General features: G+C 46.7%; 1 protein-coding gene across 1 annotated transcript; it reads right to left on the bottom strand.

Moving 5' to 3' along the window:
• Nucleotides 1–15,943: 15,943 nt before the first annotated feature.
• On the bottom strand, nt 15,944–18,350 carry LOC120363076 (protein FRG2-like). The gene is made up of 4 exons (XM_074381514.1): nt 18,145–18,350; nt 17,815–17,892; nt 17,516–17,593; nt 15,944–17,221 (listed from the first exon to the last, which is right to left on the bottom strand). The coding sequence occupies exons 1-4, from the start codon at nt 18,320–18,322 to the stop codon at nt 16,722–16,724; spliced, it is 834 nt and encodes a 277-aa protein (XP_074237615.1). The 5' UTR covers nt 18,323–18,350; the 3' UTR covers nt 15,944–16,721.
• Between the last annotated feature and the right edge of the window lie 1,276 nt (nt 18,351–19,626).

Here is a 19,626-nt window from a genome sequence, read left to right as displayed (position 1 = left end):
TAGCTTCTTAGAAGGCATTTTTTTCTGCTTTTATAATAACCTATCTGTTATGAACCATGCCTTGTAGTTATCAAATGGCATCAACTCCCATAGTTAGTTCATTGGCACTCTCTGTCTGACCGCACAAAGCAATGTAAGAAATAAGAAGACAAAACAGAACACCAGAAAAAGCCAAAATATTATTACTCTAAAGGTTTCTCACCACAACTCTCAGGATGGAACATAATTAGATACAATAATAATAATAATAATATAAAGTTATAAATCCTTACATTCTCCAATCAGCTAATCAACTTAGAAGTTAATATGCAGTTTTTCCTTTCTTCTTGCAACTATAACAACACATCAGGAATAGGTAGCTTTAACTAGATTAGTTTAACAAAAAAGAATGAGAGAAGAACCAATAGGTACAGTGAGAAATGGCAATGATGAAAATGCTGCCGATCTCATAGAAATAAAAAAAGATCCTTAGGAATTATTATTAACACCTCTATGCAGACAAATTTTTAAAAATCTAGAGAAAATAGATAAATTTCTGGAAACATACAACATCCCAACATTGAACCAGGAAGAAAGTGAAAACTTGAAAAAGACAGTAACAAATTTTAAAATTGAATCAGTAATAGAAAAACTGCCAACTAAAAAAGTCCTGGACTAGATGGATTCACAGCTGGATTCTACCAGATGTTCAAGGAATAACTGATATTAATCATATGGAAACTATTCCAAAAAAAATGAGAAAGAGGGATTCCTCTCTAACTCATTCTAAGAAGCCAACATCTACCTGATACCAAAATCTGGTAGAGATAAAACAAAATAGTAAATCTTCAGGTCAATATCCCTAAAAAACATAGCGGCAAAAACTCTCAAGGAAATATGAGCAAACTAAAGCCAGAAACATGTTAAAATGCTAATTTGTCATGATCATCTGGGCTTTATTCCCGGAATGTAAGGCTGGCTTGGCATATGCAAATCAATAAATGTCATTCGCCACATAAACAGAATTAAAGGCAAAACCATATAACAATCTCAATAGACACAGAAAAACTTTAGATAAAATCCAACATTACTTGCTGATAAAATCCTTAACAGACATGGTATCAAACGGCCATACCTCAAAACAGTAAGAGCCACCTATGACAAACGCACAGGCAGCATCATACCGAACAGGCAAACAATGAGCCATTTCCCTTGAGGCCTGAAGCAATGCAAGAGTGTCCACTCTCACCACTCCTATTCAGCATAGTACTGAATGTCCTGGCCAGAGCAGTTGGGCAAGATAAATAAATAAAAGTCATCCAAACAGGAAGAACACAAGTCAAACTATCTCTCTTCACTGTGATATGATTCTATATCTATAAAATTCTAAAGACTCTGCCAAAAGGTTCCTTGAAGTATCAAATTATTTTAATAATATCTCAAGATACAAAATCAATGCATAGAAATTAGTAACATTTCTGTACACCAATAACATGCAAGCTGAGAGTCAAATAAAAAATACAGCAGTCACAAATAAAATGAAATACCCAAGAATGTGGCTAACCAAGGAGGTGAAAGAGCTCTTGAAGGAGAACTACAATACGATCTTCAGATTCAATGTTATTTCTTATTAACCTACCAACATAATTTCTCACCTAATTACAAAAAATATTCCAAAACTCATATGGAAGCAGAAAAGAGCCAGAATGGCCCAAAGAATCCTAAGCTAGAAGAGCAAAGCTGGAGTCATCATACTGCCCCACTTGAACATATACTACATGGCCGAAGTGACCCAAACAGCATGGTGGTGACACAAAAACAAACATGTAGACCAAAGGGACCAAATAGAGTACCCAGAAATAAAGCCACACACCTACAACCACCTGATCCAACCAATGGAGAAAGGACTCTCTATTTTATAAATGATGCCGAAATAACTGGCTAGCCATAAGGAGAAGAAAGAAACTGGATACTCACATTTAACCATGTGCAGTAATTAACTCAAGATGGATTAAAGATCTCTAACTATAAAAATCTTAGAAGAAAATCTGGGAAATACTCTTTCTGACATTGTCCTTGGCAAAGAACTCTTGGCAAATTCCCTCAAAGCAATTGAAATTAAAAAAAAAAAAAATAACAAGTAAGTAGTACCTAATTAAAGAACTTCTGCACAGCAAAAGACACCTGTCAACAAGTAAACAGATAATCCACACAATGAGAGAAGATACTCACAAATTATGCATCTGATAAAGGTCTGAGACCCAGAATCTGTAAGGAATTTAAATCAATAAGCAAATGAACAACAAGAACAAAGAGAAAAACAAAACAAAACAAACCCAACTCTATCAAAAAATGGACAAGGATATGAACAGACACATCTCAAGATAAGTTATATTTAAAATACTATGTTATGTATTTATCATAAACATTTATATTTGAATATATTCTCATTATTTGCTCTATTATATACTATTTAACTGTATGTAATATACATTATGTGGTGTGTGTGTACATGTACGTATATACATTACATATTCTGTATTGTCAACCTATGAAGTAGGGAAGGTAGGTGTTGTGTCTTGTTTATAAGTGAAGAAATAATATAAAAGGGAAATGACTTTTCTAAGGCTAGAAACTGTTGATCTAGGGCTCAGTTATCTCTGTAACTAGTTTGATGTATTTTTTCCTATTGTATTATCTTGCAATTACTTAAGGAATTCTAACTAATTTAATCCTTCCTGCAAGAGTATACAAATGAAAACTGTTACTTAAATTTAGATTTCTACAGAGCTCTCATACCTCAAACCTCACATCAGTCCTGTGAGGTAGTTTATTGTCACTTTCCCCAGTTAGAGATGAGTAAAACATAGAGATTAAAGCAGCATTCAAAGTTAGGCTAATCACCTCCTCATATGTGTTGAAATCACTATCTATGAGCTGTGTGATCTTTTTCAAGTTACTTTATTACTCTGAGGCCTATTTTATTATTTGTAAAATTAATGAAGTAATAGTACATAAGTTAACTGATGTCCATAATAATTGAATATGTTTAATGTGCTTAGAAAATTATCTGGAACAGAATTAGTTGTTTTAATAAAGATTTATTTTCCTGGCTTTTAAGTCAGTATCTCTCATGTATTCATTAATAGTAAACAGTAACATAATATATGCATTTTTTCAAAAAATCAAAGGTATGTCAACTAACCTTATCTAGTCCTTTAGAGTAGCTTGTGCCCTGGAGGAAATATCATGTCAACTCTGAATTCTGTCTATAATGAGTCCAGTTTTCAATACATAAAACTGACATAAGTTAAGCCTGACACAGTTAAAATTAAAAACCAATGTGAGGCAACATTATATTGTAACTATCAACTTCTCTAATAACTATAAAGAGATGTTTTAAATAATTAATATGTTTACTGTTAATAAATACTTTTGGCGTCTAAACCCGCGAGGCTGTGGGGTTTCCAGTTCCAGAACTGAGCACCCAGTTTCAGAATCATCCCAGCGGACACTCTCTGCTCCAAGAAGCTGCAGCAGCCGGTGGGTTTGGTATCACCAGTGAAGGCTGCAAAAAAGGCAAAGATGACAGTGTGTCTCTTCCTCTCGGAGCTCTGTACCACTGAGGTACAATCCTGTTGCCAATCTGAACACAACTATAGGAAGTGGCTGGAGACAAGGTCCGAAGTCTTGTTTAGTCGGGAGGAATAAGAACAGAGACTTGCTTTTAGAAAAGTCTGGCCATGTTTCTGTAGGGCAGCTGTGCAGTGCTGAGGGTTCACTTCAGCACCTGGTTGCCTCAGACACTCTGAAGCCCCAAGATTGAGATGGCTGAGTCGCCTAAACAGCAAAGATGACAGTCTGGTCCTCCTCCTGGAAGCTCTGACTCAGGGAGACCTTGAAACATCTGTCAGCCAGAGAACAGCAGTGAAGGCAGCCAGATAAACTTGTTGAAAGGCTCCACCCAGGAATTAGAAATGTGGTTGGGGACTGACTTAAACAAGAGTCTGGCCATGTTTTTGCAAGGTGGCCCTGCTGTGCTGCGCTACCACTTCCAGGCCTGTTCAGCTTAAGCTATCCAAAGCCCACAGGTCAGAACAGCTAGTCACCCAAACAGCAAAGTTGGTGGCCCGCCCCTCTCTGTGGGAGCTCTGTCTAAGGAATGTCTCAAATCTCCATTGGCCATGGAACACCTGTGAGGGTAGCTGTAAGCCCCAGGTGGGAGGTCCTGTTCAGTAAGAAGGAACAGGATCAGGAGCCTGTTTACAGAAGCAGTCTGGCCATGATTTGGTAAAGCAGCTGTGCTGTGCTGTGGGAACTCCTCTGCTCCTGGTGGGTTTGTACTCTCCAATGCCCGCAGGCTGGAATAATTAAGTTCCTCCAACAGGAAAGATGACAGCCTGCCCTGTCTTTTCTCTCACAGCTTATCTTGTGTGATGGAGCTGAATTTTTAGGCTGTTAATTTTACAATAAGCATGACAGTTGTTCAGAAAGAATCTTGCTATTCTTTTTCAGGTTAGAAGTATGAGAATTCATTGTCTCCTGTAAATAAACCTGTTCAGGTTTTGTTCTCTGGAAAGAAGTTTCTTTCTGCTATCTGGCTTTAGTCACAGTCATGTAGAGCAGTAGCCAGTCTACAATGACATGATTGAATTTCCATTTCCAGTGTTTCCTAGTTGTGTCTTACATTCTCCAATTCAGAACTGACCATTTTATTCTTCGTTGTCAAAATGCTAAGCTGTCCACTGTCCTTAAATACTGTCTTTGTTCATTCTTCCTTATCCAATTTTATAGCCTTTAGAACATTAGCATTCTTTCCTTTCACACTTTCAATGTCCTCCAAAAATTTCTTTGCCCTTAGGCGGATGGATCACGAGGTCAGAAATTCGAGACCAGTGTGGCCAATATAGAGAAACCTCATCTCTACTAAAAATTAAAAAATTAGTCAAGTATGGTGGTGTGCATCTGTAATCCCAGCTACTCAAAAGTTTGAGGTTGGAGAATCATGTGAACCAGGAGGTGGAGGTTGCTGTGAGCTGAGATCATGTCATTGCACTCCAACCTGGGCGACAGACAGTGTGAGACTCTGTTTCAAAATAAACGTGTGCATGCGTGTGTGTGTATGTGTGTATATATATATATATATATATATATATATGTATATAAGTGTGTGTATATATATATGTATATGTGTGTTTGTATATTTATACATATATGTGTGTGTGTACACACACACACACACACACACACACACAGATGTATATAGTATATTGTGAAGAATTTACCCTATGTTGTCTGATGCTACTTCAAGTGATCCTCTAGAAAATCACAGTTATGTCTGTGGTGTAAACATGTAATACAAAAGAAGCCTTTAATTCAAAATATGAATTATAAATAACATACGACTTATAAAGTTTTTCTTAGAAATCATGATATTAAGGAGGATCCAAGATGGCTAAATAGGAGCATCTCTGGAGTGCAGTTCCCAGCGAGAACAGCACAGAAGGTGAGTGCTCACTACATTTCTAAACAAGCTTTCACTGCCCACAAACCAGGAGATTCTTGAGCAGAAAAGCACCAGTGCTTTCAGCCAGTGCTGGGTCAGCACAAAGAAACTCACAAAAGTTTGGGTGGCCATTTCAACTGGTGCCGGGAATGCCTGGGAGACAGAGCTGCCCATTCAACTGAAAGGGAGGGGGCTGAGACAGGAAACCAGGTGATCTGGCTTGATGGGTACCACCCCCATGAGACAAGAAATCTGAAACACTTTGGATTAAGAGTTTCACAACAAGCGCAGTTGGAACTGGGATGGCCCAGCTCCGTGGGAGGGAGGGCATCCCCTACTACCAAGGCAGTCTGCCACTACCAATGCAGACTACTTCGTGCCAGGCAGGGCATCTGTGAAAAAGGCAGCAGCACTACAGGAACTTATAAATAAAGCTGACCTTCCTAGGGCAGAGCACCTGGAAAAACAGGAGGTTATGAGTTCAGCTGCAGCAGACTTAAAGGTACCAGCCCAGCAGCTCTGCACAAAACAACAGAACTCCCAGCACAGCACTTCAGTTCTTATAAGGGACAGACTGTTTCTTCAAGCAACTCTCTGAGCCCCATATACCCAAAAAGACACCTCATAAAGGAAAGCTCAAGCCAACATCTGACGGGTATCGTTCTGGGATGAGAATAGCAGAGGGAGAAAGTGTCAGCAACCCTTGCTGTTCTGCAGCCCCATGGGTGATTCCCAGATGAGTGGGATCTGAAGTGGACATCCAGTGATCCTGCAGCAGAGGGGCCTGAGTGCTAGAAGGAAAAGTAAGAAGCAGAAAGAAATAGCTACAACATCAATAAAAAGGATGTCCACTTACAGATCCCACCTGAAAGTCACCAAGTACAAAAACCACAGGTAGATAAAGCCACTAAGATGGGAAGAAACCAGTGCAAAAAGGAAGAAAATACCAAAAACCAGAAGGCCTCTCCTCCTCCAAGGGATCACAACTCCTCACCAGATAAGGATCAAAGATAGATGGAGAATGAATCTGATGAATTGATAGAAACCAGCTTCAGAAAGTGGGTAATAACAAACTTCTCAGAGCTAAAAGAACATGTGCTAATCCAGTGCAAAGAAACTAAGAACCTAGAAAAAAAGGTTAGATGAAATGCTGACTAGAATAAACAGCTTAGAGAAGAACAGAAACGACTTGATGGAGCTGAAAAACATAGCATGACAAGTTCATGAAGCATACACAAGTTTCAATACCTGAATTGATCAAGCAGAAGAAAAAATATCAGAGATTGAAAATTAATGCAATGAAGTAAAATGAGAAGGCAAGAATAGAGAGAAAAGAGTGAAAAGAAATAAACAAAGCCTCCAAGAAATATGGGATTATGTGATAAGACGTAATCCACTACGTTTGATTGGCATAGCTCAATGTACAGAGAGAATGAATGCAAGCTGGAAAATATTCAGGATATTACCCGGGAGAACTTCCCCAACCTAGCAAGGCAGGCCACCATTCAAATCCAGGAAGTATGGAGAACACCACAAAGATATACCTCAAGAAGAGCAACCCCAAGGCACATAATCATCAGATTCACCAGGGTTGAAATGAAGGAAAAAATGCTAAGGGCAGCAAAAGAGAAAGCCTGGTTACCCACAAAGGGAAGCCCACCAGACTCACAGCGGATCTCTCCACACAAACCCTACAAGTCAGAAGAGAATGGGGGCCAATATTCAACATCCTTAGAGAAAAGAACTGTCAACCTAGAATTTGATATCCAGCCAAAGTAAGCTTCACATTTGAAGGAGAAAGAAAATCCTTTATGGACAAGCAATTACTGAGAGATTTTCTCACCACCAGGCCTGCCTTACTAGAGCTCCTGAAAGAAGCACTAATCAAGGAAAGGAACAATCAGTAACAGCCACTCCAAAACTGTACCAAATGGTAAAGACCATCGACACAATGAAGAAAATGTGTCAACTAAAGGACAAAACAACCTACTAGCGTCGAAATGGCAGTATCAAATTCACACATAATAAAATTAACCTTAAATGTAAATGGACTAAATGCCCCAATCAAAAGACATAGATCTCCAGATTGCATAAAATGTCACAACCCATCTGTGTGCTGTATTCAGGAAACCCATCTCATATGCAAGGACACATGTAGGCTAAAAATAAAGGGATGCAGTGTCATGCAAATTGAGAGAGAAAAAAAAAAAAAGCAGGAGCTGCAATCCTAGTCTCTGATAAAATGGACTTTAAATCAACGAAGATCAAAAGACACAAAGAAACGCATTACATAAAGGTAAAAGGATCAATGCAACAAGAAGAGCCAATGATCCTAAATATATATGCATTCAATACAGGTGCACCCAGGTAGCACCCAGGCACACAAAGCAAGTTCTTAATGACCTACAAAGAGACTTAGACTCCTACATAATAATATTCGGAGACTTTAACACTCCATTGTCACTATTAGACATATAATCGAGACAGAAAATTAACAAGGAGGTCCAGGACTTGAACTCAGATCTAGACCAAGCAGACCTAATAGACATCTACAGAAATATCCAACCCAAATCCACGGAATATACGTTCTGCTCAGCACCACACAGCACCTACTCTAAAATTGACCACATAATTTGAAATAAATCACTCCTAAGCAAATGCAAAACAAAGGAAATCATAACAGTCTCTCAGACCACATGCAATCAAATTAGAACTCAGAGTTTAAAAACTAATTCAGAACTGCACAGCTTCATGAAAACAGAACAACTGGCTCCTGAATGTCGACTGGATAAACAATGAAATGAAGGCAGAAATAAAGATGTTCTTTGAAACAAATGCGATCAAAGACACAACATGCCAGAATCTCCGGGACACTTTTAAAGCAGTGTCAAGAAGGCAATTTATAGCAATAAATGCCCACCAGAGAAGCGAGGAAAGATCTAAAATCAACACTCTATTGAATACTAAGTGATGCAACTTTTTGGCTTCCCGCTCCCTCCCTCTCTCCCCCTTTGTGTCGCCAGGCTTCCCAATTGTCCCTTGACTCTACTCCCTCTTTTTTGCCCTCCTGGGCCCCCGCTGTGGCCCGGGACATCCTCCTGGGGGCCCGCCGCTGCAGCACCTCCAGGAAGCAGCATCCCACCTCTTCCACCTGGCCCCAGTCCCACTGAGAGCCCCACTCCCACTGGGGCAGGATGGGCCGGGACGGACTCTGAAGGCGCAGGCGCCTGTTTCCTGCAGTCCCGGGGGGCTTCGCGCTCCTGAAAGGCCCAGGCAATTCAATTCACCCATGTGGCGCCTCCGCAACTGTCCAAGCCCAGAGAAGGAGCAGGCAGGGGCAGCAGGTCATATAGAGGCCAGCCATAATCTCCACTCCAGAATGCATGGGCTGCTTTCTCTGGAGGAAGGAAATTGCCTTCTTAGCCAACGGGAAAACCGACTCTGTGTACCTGGATTCCCGTTGCCACCGACTTCGTGTAAACTCCAGTCCCAAGGACTAGAGAGAGACCCAGGCCTCAGCAGGTGCGCAGGATAGGAGCCACTGCCCCCGCCAGACGGAAGGGTGCACTCTACAAATCTCAGGGCCCAGGGCAGCAAGAGGGCAGAGAGGAACCAACCAAGAAAGAGCCCTAGGAAACGCACTCCCAAGGCCACCAACCAAACCAAGAAAATACGTTCCTTAGGACTCCATTGCTCCTCCCACATTAGGCAACCCTCTCCTCCGTCTTGGCCTGGCCCAAGCACCTTCACCCCGCCCCAGCCTTCTCACAGGGGCCCTGTCTGCCAGAGCACAGCCTCCCTCTGCAAGGCTCTAAGGCTCTCATTCTCTAGCTCCCTCACCCTCCCTCTTTCACGTCTTCTTGCTCCACCTCGAGCTCTTTATGTCCCCTTCTCTTTTCCACCTCCCTCTGTCTCTCTGTTGCTCTCTCTCTCTCTCCCTCCATTTCCATCTCTCCATCTCTCTCACTTGCTCTCCTTCAAGCTGTGTCTGTGTTTTTGTCTGTGTGTGTCTGCCTGCGCACATACACCCGTGTGTGGCTGTGTGTGGGAATGGGTTTGCTCGTGGTGGTGGTGGGGTGTGTCTGGGTGTCGCTCAGCCCCTCTCTCCCGGGACCAGGCTGCAGGCTGTAGTGCCAGCTCCTGGCAGAGGAGGTCCCCACCCCTACGCCCCCTTGTCCACTGCCCGAGTCCTCATCAGGACAAGCGACAGTGGTAGGGGCGTTGTGGGGGGGAAAAAAAAAAGGCCCACGGCGCTGAGCCAGCTGTTCGCCCCTGGGCATCCCCTGGCAACTCTGGGCAGGTGGGTCAAAATGGGGGTTTTGCAGGAGGGGTGGTGTTGGATCCAAAACAATCCCTCCGCGGCATGGCGGAGGACCGCATCACGACCGCGGGCACTGGGCCCTGGCGCACGGAAGCACACCCCGTCCTTAGCGGGCTTATGTGGTGCGTGCTCCAGAGCACAGACGCCAGAGGGAAGAGCCAGAGCCTCCGCGGAAGGGAGGGCCAGAGAGTGCTGAGTCTGGGCCTGGGACTGAGGTCTCCGGCACCCCGCGTGCAGCAGGTCCGGCCCTGGCCTGGCCTCCAGCAATGGTGGGAGGATGGGTGAAGCCAACCTAAGGCGCAAGACAGCCGCCGGAAGTGCTCCGGCCTAGGGGAGGAGAACAGCCCAGCCCCTCGAGGGGCGAGTGGCTTGGGGGTCGCCAATCCAAGCCTCTTGGCCCCGGGAATGGCGGCGATGCCTGGAGTCCCGGCAGCTGTGGCTGGGCCAGGTTCTTGTGGCAGCTAGGAGCCACTGCCGTTTTCTAGCGCCACACCACCCGGAACAAGCCCCAATGCACCAGATCGCGTCTGATCCCGGAAGCTAAGCAGGGTTGAGTCTGGGTAGTACTTGTGTGGGAGATAGCCTGGGAATACCGGGTGCTGTAGGCTTTTGGCTTTTCTCTCCCTCCTTTTTCCCCATGCCTTCTAACCTACCCCAGACTCTGCTCCGCCTTTTTTGTCGCGGGCAACCCCCGCCATAGACAGAAACCTGGTGGGGGTCCAGAGCTACAGCTCCACCAGGCAGCAGCATCCCACCTCTTCCACCTCCTGGATGCCCCACCAGGAGCCCAGCCTTAGCGGGTCGGGACGGGCCGAGACCCCATCCGAAGGCACAAGGGTGAGTGTCCTGCCGTCCTGGGTGTGTACCCGCTCTCGGGACGCCCAGCAATTCAATTCTCTCATCTGTGCCACGGCAACCGTCCAATCCAGGTGAAGGGACAGGCAGGGGCAGAGGGTCCAACAGACGCCTGCGCTCGCGTGCCCCTGTGGGTCTGTGTGTGCGTCGGGGATGGGTTTGCTCCTGGTTGTGGTGGGGTGTGTCTGGGTGTCCATCAGCCCCTCTCTCCCGGAATCAGGCTCTAGCTAGCGCCACGCAAAGCAGGGCCCAGCCACCCAGGTCCCCAGGGGCCGGGTTCTCCTAGAGACAAGCGACAGTGGTGGGGGCGTTGTGAGGAAAAGGGCCTGCTGGGCTGGACAGGCTGTTCCCCCTGGGCAGCCCTGGCAGATCTGGGTGAATGGGGCAAAAGAGGGCCTTGCAGGAGGGTTGGGGGGGACCCAAACAAATTCCTCCGCGGCAAGGCAGGAGACCCGAGGGGATCCAAGGACCGTGAGCCCTGAGCTCAGAGCACAACCCGTCCTGAGCGCCGCATGTGGTGGAAGCTCGGGAGCTCCGGAGCGGGAAGAAGGCCTGGAGGGTCGACAGAAAAAAAGCCTCCCGGAGAGGCCAGAGCCTGGGCAGGAGACGGAGGCCTTTGGCATCTTGGCATGGCAACAGGGCTGCACAGCGGTGGCCGCCTGCTCCTTCTGCCTGCCAGCGACCGCTGGAGGCTCCTGGAGATCGCCAGAAGGCGCAGTGGGGTGCTGGCAGTGCTCAGGTTGTAGGAGGGGAGAGCAGCCCGGCCGCGGGGAGAGCTGGAAGGTCCCTGATCCGAGCCCCGACGCTTTGGGGTGGCAGTGACACTTGGAGTATGGTGGGCATGGCCACGTGGGGCTCTTGTGGCTGCCACGGTGTGCACACCTGGCATCTCTGGCCAGACCACCCTAAAGGTGCCGGGTCTTCTCTGATCTCGGAAGCTAAGCAGTGTTCGGCCTGATTAGTACTTGGCTTGGGAGCCCACCTGGGAAAACCGGGTGCTGTCGGATTTTGGCTTCCCACTGCCTCCCTCCTTTCCCCTTTTGTCGTCTGGCTTTCAACCACCCCTTGACTCTGCAACCCCTTTTCCACCCGCCTGCTCCGCCGCCTCAGCCCAGGACCTCTTAGTGGGGGTCCGCTGCTAACTGGCCGCCAGGCAGCAGCATCCAACTTCTTCCGCCTTGCCGCAGCCCCACCAGAAGTTCAGCACCAGCCTGGACTTGGCGGGGCAGGCTGGGACCCGATGAAGAAAGTGCAGGCGCAGATTCCCAGCCACTCCTGGTGTCTACCTGCTCCTGGGATGCCCAGGCAGTTCAATTCACTCATCTGGCGCCACTGCAACCATTCAAGCCGGGTAAAGGGGCGGGCAGGGGCAGCAGTTTCCACAGATGCCAGCCAAGACCTCCGCTCCAGAACGCATGGGCTGCTTTCCCCTGGGAAAGATTACTGCCTTAGCCAGCCACCATGAAAAACCCTCCCTGTGCACCCGAATTCCCATTGCCACCGGCTTCGTGTAAACTTCAGTCTTGAAGACACAAGAGACAACCAGGCCTCAGGGCCTGTGGTCATGCTCTGCGCCCTGGCTCTCAGGAGGACTGGCACACTCTACAAATCTCGGGGCCCACTGCACCAAGACGGCAAGGAAGAGCCAATAAAGCAAGGATCTATAAAACGCACCACCAAAGCAACCAACCAATCCAAGAAAAAGCATATCTCAGGGCTCCCTTGGTCGTCCTGCGTGGGCAGCCCTGCCACTCTGTTCTGGCCTGGCCCAAGCACCTTCCACCCTACCCAGCCTGCTCAAAGGGGCCCTGTCTACCAAGGCAGAGCGCTCCTTCTCCAAGGCTCTATGCTCTGGCTCTCTGGCTCCTCACCTTCTCTCTTTTTCTTCCCTCTCCATCTGGCACACTCTGTGGCATCTCCCTCTCTCCCTTCCCTCTCTTTCTTTATCGCTGTCTCTCTCTCTCCCTCCATTTTTATCTCTCCATCCCTCTCTCCCTTACTCTCTTTCAAACTTTGCCTGTGTCTTTGTCTTTGTGTCTGCGTGTGCACCTGTGTGTGTCTGTGTGTGGGGGGAGGAGGGTTTGCTCGCGGTGGTGGTGGGGGGTGGGGGGTGTCTGGATGTCCATCAGTCCCCTTTTCCGAAGATCAGGCTGCCTGCTCTATTGCCAGAGCTGGCGTCGAAGTTGCGGTGATAGTCTCACACACGCCGGCGTGTGGATCTCTTTAATTTTCATGTAGGAAATTAGAGTGAAACCACAGAGAATGATTACTGTTTCCCTGCAGCACGGGGAGTTTCCAATATGGCCTGTTTGGAAACTGGAAAAGGGAGCACTGGCACAATGCTGATTTTCCACGCTTCCCTGGAAGTCTCTGTGTCCCCACAGAGCTCGGGGAAATAGTCCACAGGATCGCTTCTTCTCTCCTTCCCTTCCTCCTTCCCTTCCTCCTTCCCTCCTTCCCTCCCTCCTTCCCTTTCTCCTTCCCTTTTTCTTTCCCTTCCTCCCTCAGTTCTTCCCTCCCTCACTTCCTCACTTTCTCCCTCCCTCTCTTCCTCCTTCCCTCCCTCAGTCCCCACTTTTTCTTTCCCTCCCTCTCTCCCTCTCAGGGTCCCTCTATTCATCTGTCCTTTCCTCTCTCCACCCCTCCCTCCCTCTCCATTTCTCTTCCTTGCCCCATCTCTGCCTGCCTTCCCTCCCGCCTGGAAAGGGCTGCACCCGGGTTTGCGCGGGGTCTCAGGGTCTACGTTTTGCTGCCAGGCGCTTGACGGTGATGGCGAGCAGGCTGGTGGGACACTGCGGGGCGAGTGACGGTGGCGAGGGAAGGCAGAGAAGGCGAGCTGCGGGAAAAAGAGCAAGCCAGGCTGCTGCGGGGTCTTGGTGTTTCGTGGCACTGGCGTCTCCGCCCACCCCACTGAAGACCGCAGCGGAAAAAGGGATGAGTCCTCTGCCTGGGCTGGTCCGGAAGCCTGGCCTGCTGTCTGTGGAGCCCTGTGACTCAGCTGGAGCGGGCCCAAGTTGTCCCACTGAGCCCGAGCCCAGCAGGCCGCCGTGCTGCGGGTCCTGGTTCCCCAAATCTGTTCGGGTGCGGAGCTCACTGAGGAGTCTTAGGGTGCGAACGCCACTTCCGGAGGAGCCAGCGCAGCGAACCGAAAAGTCCCCAGTGCCGGGGGAGGTTGGGAGATTTATTCCGCCTGCGAAGCCTGACGGGGCTGGAGCAGAGGGACGGCCTTTGCTCCCTGGTCACGAAAGTCCCCTGTGCGAATCCCGGACTCTGAAAGGCCGGTCTCTCTGGCCAGTTCCTTTCCGGTGGCGAATGCCTGGAAAGCGACCTTTCTCAACGGTTCGGAGGAGCCTGGCGGTCTGGGATTGGGCGACTGCCGTCCGCATTCACTGCCTTCTTCTGCGCTGCGCTTTCCAGGTCGGGGACCAGATGCCCGCCACCGCTGCTTCAGCTGGCCTGATCTCTCATTCTGAAACCAAATCTGGACCCTGGGCTCCGGAGTGCCTGTCCCTTGGGCCACTGTTTTCTGGTGGAGTTGCCTGGGTAGGGCTCCACTCAAAGCACCTTCGCAGGGCATCCCTTCGGCTCTGGGTCCAAAGGAGTCTCTCCGCCATTCTCGGGCTTCCACGGGGACAGGGCTGTCTGCAGGCATGGGGAGAGCCATCGCGGGGAGACCTGGCCAGAATTTCACGGTCAGACACCAGTAGAGAGACGCTGGCGGGCTTCCGTGCCCCTCAGTCAACCTTGGCACAGCACACAGGTCCAGCCAGGAGGCTGGCACCTCCAGCGGCTCCTATAAAGACTTACCGGCTCCCCCCCACTTCATGAATATACATGAACTCCGAGACCCTGGGGGCCCAGGTAGCCCTGCCTCTGAAGCGGAAAACCACAGGGACCCGGGCCAGTGAGTGGGGTGGGTGAAAGTGGGGTCAGAAACGAAGGGGAAGGGGCGCTTCCGGGGCTGGCTCTCTGTGGTTCTCCAGGAACTCCACGGAAACTGGAAGCCTCTCTCTGGGCTCACACACGTTTGCAGGGAGAAAGCACCCTGGAAGTGTGGAATGCGGAAATGAACCTCCAAGACAGTCTTGAGTTTTTCAGGTCCTCTCTCCAGGAAGGCAGCAATGGCTCCTGGTGTCGCGTTTGCCGTGATAGTCTCACACTCCAGGTGTGTGGGTCTTGCTCATTTTCACGCAGAAGCGAGAGTGAAACCACAAAGAAAAGTCTCCTGCATCACAGCCTGAGGATGGATTTCTCTCTGCCTTCCTCCCTCTGTCTCTTGCTGTCTTTCTCCCTCTGTCCTCCCCTTCCTCCCTCCCTCGCTGCCACCCTTTCTTCCTCGCTCCCCCTTTTCTTCTTTCCATTGTCCCTCTCTCCTTTTCTCTCTCCATCCCTGCCTTTCTCTGTCTCTGTTACTCTATCTCTATTTTTTCAACATTATATGATCCAATCGTGTGTGTCAACTTTTTTTAGCAATAAAGTTTATTTTCATTAACGTATGTACATTGTTATTTAGACACCTTATTTATGTGTGTGCATTTGTTTATTAAACGTAAATCTATTTCAGACTTATTCTACACCATAGTGTAAGCATAACTTTTACAAGCAGTGTCAACCCAAAAATTGCGTGACTCACATTACTGTGATTCTTTTCTATTGCAGTGGTGAAGAACAAAAGCTCTATATCTCCAACTGATACCTGTGTATTATCATTGAATTGGCCCCATTTACTGGAGGGATAGAACACTATTCCCTGAGAGCTGTGGGCTGTGGGGAGGTCAGGGTTAGGATGACGCAAAAGTGAAGATAAGACAGTCTCATTTTCACATCTATGGTAAATACAAATTCCATATGGAAGAGAGACAAATTATCTTAAAATTTAAAATTCCAAACAACATTAATGTTTATTTCATTATTACATTAAATGAAAGTTATAAAGCGACCAAACAAATAATACACTTACACAGTGAAAGAGTGTATGTCAGTGTAAAATACAAGTACAATATATGTCAAATATAACAAAATATGCTGTATTGAAGTATATTATGAAGTCTTCATACTCTGTAACACAGTACGATCAATTGAAATGTGTAAAATACAATTTAATTTAAATTTAGGATGTTTAAAATAAAAATACATGAGGCAGGTGAAAAAATAAGTACAACCATTTACCGTTTAATATATCTTGACTTAAATTGTACATAAAATATTAAAAGTAAACCAATTACACAGTAATTTTACTACAATTATATCAAACTAAAAATGTATAAACATTTTCCCACAGGTAATGCTAGTCTTGGTTTGTGGATATTAGGACTCCATGGGTTCAGGCTGGAGGAGTGAGAACCTACAACCATTTCTGAATTAAAAGAGGAGCAATTTCTTGGTAAGGCAGTTCGTGCCTGTAGTCCCAGCACTTTGGGAGGCCAAGGCTGGCGGATCACTTGTGTTGAAGACCAACCTGGCCCACATGACAAAAATCTGTCTCTGCTAACAATATAAGGAAAAATATTAGCCAAAACTCTGTCTTTACTAGCAATACAAGAAAAATAAATATATACATGCCTTTAGTTCTAGCAACTTGGGAGGCTGAGGCATGAGAATTGTTTGAACCTAGGAAACAAAGGTTGCAGTGAGCTGAGATTGTGCCACTGCACTTCAGCCTGAGTAACATAGCAAGACACTCTCTCAGAAAAGAAGGCATATAATTTTATATTTACTTTCCTAAAATCTAAAATATGCAAATAATATGATTACATTCTCATATTTTCCTGATTACATATAAATGCATGACTGTCATCAGATATCCAAAAGGCACCAAATGTCTAACATGAAGTATAAAATCAGTCTGTAGCCTTAGCCCTCTGCAAAATGCAGGGCTTACCATTCTGAGTATATTGTTCGAGTTTCTTTTCTGTGACTGCTTCAGGTTCTGTCATGTATTAACACCGTGTATCTAAAATCGTCACTGCTGGTCATCTGGAAGAGTCTGAGAAGTAGCAGGTCCTTGTTCTCATTCCCAGAGCTGCACCCTCTGCTGAACAGGGTCAGGGTGCTTGCAGCTCAAGCCTCATCTGATCCACTGACAGGCTCAGTTATCTCCTGGCCAGGGACAGGGTGGACTTCTCTATCTAGCAATGAATCCCCAGGATCAGGCAGTGTGTCTGGGACAAGCCAGTCCTCAGCAGGGAAGGCATAAGCTGCCTGCATGCCCATGGCATAGAAGGTCTGCACATGAGCATACAGAGCCCCCCGGAGCTGAATGAGCCATGTGAACTGCTCCCAGGTCAGTGGAGAATGGACGTGCTGTGCCCACACCTGGGCTAGGTCTTGATAAATAGCCTCCGACATAGCTCGCACGGAGGTCACCAAGCTTTTTCGAAGTGACGGTGGTTGAACTCCTAGTGCCCGAGACCTGTGCCGCTTGCTGTGTCCAGTGCGAGCCCTCGAATGTCTCCTATGGTGGGTATGACAGGTCTCCTGGATTTCACTGTTGCGCACAGCAGTGGAGGACTTTGACTTTTTTTTCGTTGTTGAGCTGCACTCCTCTTCTGGACAGTTCCCTACAGAGAAAGCATGTGAGAGACTCACCAGAACAGTTCCCACAGACCCTCATTTCTGGAAACTCCTGTGTGCTCAGGTGAACCCCACTTGTCTCTCCCCCTGGAATAAAGTGAGCCTGAACCCCTTCTGAGTCCCCAAATATATTCTGGATGCTAAGATCTCAAAAATTTTCTTGTCACTAAGTAATTCCCTTCCTGCTCAAGCCTCGTATAAAAGTTTTCTAATTATTTGCCCTTCGGGGCAAAATAAAACAAAACAAACACCACCAACAACAAAAAACACCAGGATCCTACCTGCTCTGTCTTGGCAGCTCTCCTTGGAACTGATTGTTCTTTTCCTGCAATTTCCCTGACATGAGCTGGACTCTGGTTCTGTGGATACAATGAGAGTTTGAGAAAGTGCCTCCAACTGAACACCCTGAAATTCAAAGTCCATCCTGGACACTCAGGAGCTCAGGTTACCACCAAACCCCACTGTTCTTCAGTGTCCAAAATCTGTACGGCTCTGGCTGCCAAGGAGCTCCCCGTTTCCTTGCCAGGGAAGCCTGTGGTGCTGCCCTGTCCCTTCCCACCTTGAAAGAGTCAGATCTTACCTGATCTAGCAGTGTCGTTTCCGGCTTTCAGCTTGGTTTTCTCAGAATTCTCCTCATTTGGATTGGGCTCCGATTCTACTGCAAAAGAAAGTTTAAGTAACTCACCTCTCCCTAGACAGAGTCCCATAGTCTGTCTCTGATGCATGTGTGCGGACAGTCTTCCAAGTGAAGCTCTTCTGCCAATGTCATGAATGAACACATTTCTCAAAGCCCTCTGAGGATACTATCCCATCCCCAATCTCAAAATAACACCCTAACAAAGACACATAGCTCAATATCTCTGATTGCAGCCCTCCTTCCAGCCTCCATAGAAACAGCCCAAGGGCTTACCTTGCGTTTGTATGTGCTTCTCATTGGATTGAGAGGAGGCAGTGTTGTCTTTCCTTTTGAATGGTTTCTTCTCATCTGAGCCCTTTTCTGTAAAGGAGATCTGCTGGAAATGGGGCTGGACTGTGGAGCTTTGGATAGAGGAGCAGTGGAGATCAGAGTCTTCATTTCCTCTTCCCATGTTGAAGCTCAAGTGAAAGGTGCTCTCTCTTACACGTCCAAATGCGGAGTGTGGGTTAGCTGACTGAACTTGCCTTTTATACCTCCCTCGGCTGGGCGTGGCTTACTCTTATTGGCTGAACAGTTTTCTCCTTTCTATTACTTATTAGAGCCTCAATAAGAAGTTTCTTACTGTAGTTCTGCGGGGGACCTAGACACAGTTAAAAGGAGACATTTTCAGAATCCTGTCATAGTGTCAAGAAAACAAAGAACCAGGAGCACAGGGATCACAAGATCGGGGAATTATTCCTTCTGATTTCTGTCTCAGTTCCTATTGCAAGTATTTATGATCCTGTTCATCATTTGAGATGTAGAATTAGACATACTTATATTGACACATGTTATATATTTTGCACAGAAAGAGAATTTATTATACATAGTATTAAAATTATATACTTGGATGTTATCATTTCTTTAATGCTTGGAAACAACAAATGTCAAATTTTGGTTGATTGTATTAGATTCACATAAATGTGATAAAAGGAAAATGCAGAGAAAAACTAAATACCAAATAAAATGACCCTACCTACCTTAAAAATGAGGAAGATAATTAGATTACATGCAATAAAATTGAATAATTAGGTTAGAGCCAAAGCTAACCTAATCAGCCCCTGATTTCCGAGGTAGCAAAAAGTCTAGGTGGAAAAACTTGCCCCCTTTCTCATCCTTCTTCGGTCCTCCCGGGAGCACCACTGTGTTCTATGGAATTTATTCAGCCTCCCTGGTATAAACGGGCTTGGTTCCTAATGGTAACCCAACTGATCACAAGAAAAGCAGTCTCGCATATGAACATTCAGCTCCTGTTTTCACACAGCAGACAACACCTGAATCCCATCAGAGCCCACATTGTTTCTTAACATCCACCTTCAATATACACTCCAGAGCAGCCTCTCAAAACTGCCTCAGCGAGACAGGACAAGGTGTGGTGGAGCTCCAGGTTCAGAGCAGCTGCTGCATCACTTCCTACTGCAGAGTCTGCCTCTGCTGGTCAGAGCCCTCAAACTATAGAAGGCTTAGTTTATGTCCCAGCAAGTGTTCTCTAAAAGGACCTTCTTGTCTCCCCCTCTCTGAGACATTCTATGTTAGGGAGTACTCAGCCTCCAGTCCCAAATGACTTGATTGACTGATGAACTGATTCTCTGAGGAGGAGAAAGACAGGGGAAGAGACTGCGTTGGATGAGTCTCTGTTTTCCCAGCTGTGCAAGTAGTGGAACCAAAAAAAAAAAAAAAAAAAAATTAGTGGTGGACGGACACTACCTAATGAAA

This window comes from Saimiri boliviensis, chromosome 11 (assembly GCF_048565385.1).
Source record: "Saimiri boliviensis isolate mSaiBol1 chromosome 11, mSaiBol1.pri, whole genome shotgun sequence".
Classification (NCBI taxonomy): Eukaryota; Metazoa; Chordata; class Mammalia; order Primates; family Cebidae; genus Saimiri; species Saimiri boliviensis.
The sequence above is the reverse complement of the archived record's forward strand: the minus strand, read 5'-3'. Positions and strand labels throughout refer to the sequence as shown.